The sequence below is a fragment of the Myotis davidii genome, unplaced genomic scaffold (assembly GCF_000327345.1).
Source record: "Myotis davidii unplaced genomic scaffold, ASM32734v1 scaffold3658, whole genome shotgun sequence".
NCBI classification, from domain to species: domain Eukaryota; kingdom Metazoa; phylum Chordata; class Mammalia; order Chiroptera; family Vespertilionidae; genus Myotis; species Myotis davidii.
This window is the reverse complement of record NW_006289004.1, coordinates 18,181-20,256: the sequence shown is the minus strand read 5'-3', so window position 1 is coordinate 20,256 and position 2,076 is coordinate 18,181. Positions and strand designations below refer to the sequence as shown.

At 45.2% G+C, this 2,076-nt stretch overlaps 1 protein-coding gene across 1 annotated transcript in view; it reads right to left on the bottom strand.

Annotated features, from left to right (window-relative positions):
* Window positions 1–601: 601 nt before the first annotated feature.
* LOC102761194 (T-cell surface glycoprotein CD1a) overlaps window positions 602–2,076 on the bottom strand; it is a gene marked incomplete at its 3' end in the record, with an annotated part of 4,070 nt that continues 2,595 nt past the window's right edge. Inside the window, exons 3-5 of the mRNA XM_006761216.2 lie at window positions 1,753–2,031; window positions 1,026–1,304; window positions 602–695 (exon numbers count right to left, since the gene is read on the bottom strand). Coding sequence (XP_006761279.1) covers window positions 602–695; window positions 1,026–1,304; window positions 1,753–2,031 — 652 coding nt within the window. The remainder of the gene's footprint in view (window positions 696–1,025; window positions 1,305–1,752; window positions 2,032–2,076) is intronic.

Sequence of the window (2,076 nt, the reverse complement as noted above, 5' to 3'; positions counted from 1 at the left end):
GGGCCTATATAACTGCAACAACGGATTAAAAAGTGAGAAGTAGATTCAGCAAAGTCTACTGAAAAGCATGGTGGGATTCAGACGCTGCTTCCACTTGTGAATCAGGGAAGGCCCCCATAAAGAAGTGACATCTGAAATGGGCCTGAGATTGATCAGTTTTCCAATATGTTGCGGTTGCTAGGATCTCATTTTATCCAGACTTAAAATAAGACTTTTATCTCGGAACCAGGTCAGAAAGCAAGTCCGTCAAAATTACCTTTAGGTTATATTAATAATTAACCTTTAAACACACAAATAACATATAAGCCACCAAAATTGTATATGGAGAGCTGAGCGGACATTATTGCCATGCTGCGTTTATGTATGTCTGGAACCCCAGGGCTGCTGGAATCTCATTCCAAAGGAAGAAGACTGGCGGGAGGCTCACAGTGTGACCTAATAAGAACAGAGATGGAAGTTACTCTGCATGAGGTGGAGGTGAGAACTGAAGAGTAAAAGGAAAGAGACTGAGGAAAGAGGGACTAAGAGGAGAGAGAAGAAAGGTGGGAACACAAGTAGGGAATGGGTGAAAGAACAGGAAAAATGGGCACAAAAAACTCACCAGCGCTTCCTAAGCCAAAATGCAAGAGCTGTCAGAAGCACCAGGGGCACCATCACTGCCAAGATGATCCAGCCCACGGAGCCTTGATGATGTTCTGTGGGTTTGGGTGCACACAAGGTGTCATTTCAAACCCACCCCCTGTTTACTGCCTTTCCCTGGTCTGCCTTTTTTATTTGCGTGTTCGCCTCACTAATCTTTGTTCTTGTTTCCTCTCTCCTCCCTCTTCAGAGTTGAATCTTTCATCTAACCCTCAACATCTTCCTACTTCTGCAGGTCTCTCATTTTCAATTCTTCTATTTATTGAATTAATTATTTTCATTCTTTTGGGTCTGGAGTCCATAAATCCCAAATGTTTTCCTTGGCTCTCCTGCTCTGCTGTGTACCATCTACCCCTATTCTCAGTGCGGGCCCCAGTTTTTCTTACCCAGGTAGAGGAGGATGTCCTGGCCTCCTAGGCTCCTGTGTCTCACCCGGCAATACAGGCCAGATGTCTCAGTGGTTTCCACCTCCAAGAAAACCTGAAGGTACCATGTGCCATCAGCATTGGGCAAGATACCACTTTGTTGAGTGCCCTGTTGTACCTGTTCACCTCGCATCCACTTTACCCAAATTGCCTTTGGATGGAAGCCAGAGACATGGCAAACCAGGATCTGTCGGCCAGGACCAGAATTAGAGCCAGTGGACAGCCAGGCCTCAGGTTTTACTGCAGAGAACAGGAGAGATACTCAGATAAGGACTCTAACACAGACTCGGAGGTTCATATCTTCACATCAGCCTAGACCAGCGGTTCTCAACCTGTGGGTCATGACCCATTTGGGGGTCAAATGACCCTTTCACCGCGGTTGCCTAAATACATCCTGCATATCAGATATTTACATTATGATTCTTTACAGTAGCAAAATTACAGTTGTGAAGTAGCAACAAAAATAATTTTATGGTGGGGGTCCCCACAACATGAAGAAATGTATTAAAGGGTCGCGGCATCAGGAAGCTTGAGAACTACTGGCCTAGACAGACACATCTATCCCACGCTGGGAATTCATCACACATTATCCTTCTCCCCCTTGACTCCTTATCCTTATCCTCAATTTAAAGGGAAGGTGGTAAGGTATGATTTTAGAAAATACTTGGAGGAAGGATATGGGACTGACCTTGTCTCTGGAGATAGGCCTTCCCTGCATCAAGAATACTCGAGAGGAAACGTGGGCAGGTGTCACTGAGCATCCTCTGTACTATTTTGTTCGTGACATGGTACTGATTGAATCCTCTGCTCATAAGCTGAGCTCTAATTTCATCCTTTACAGATGGCCACCATGAATTGTTCTGGAAGTGCATGAGCTCTGATCCTTGATAAGCGAATCGATAGAAGGCTACTATGGATCCCCCAGGGTGCAGCTCACAGCCTCCTGTTGCCTGTATCTCAAAGGGATCTAGGGAAGAAATGTTGTAAATTAGAGGAAAGAGGGAGAAAAGAT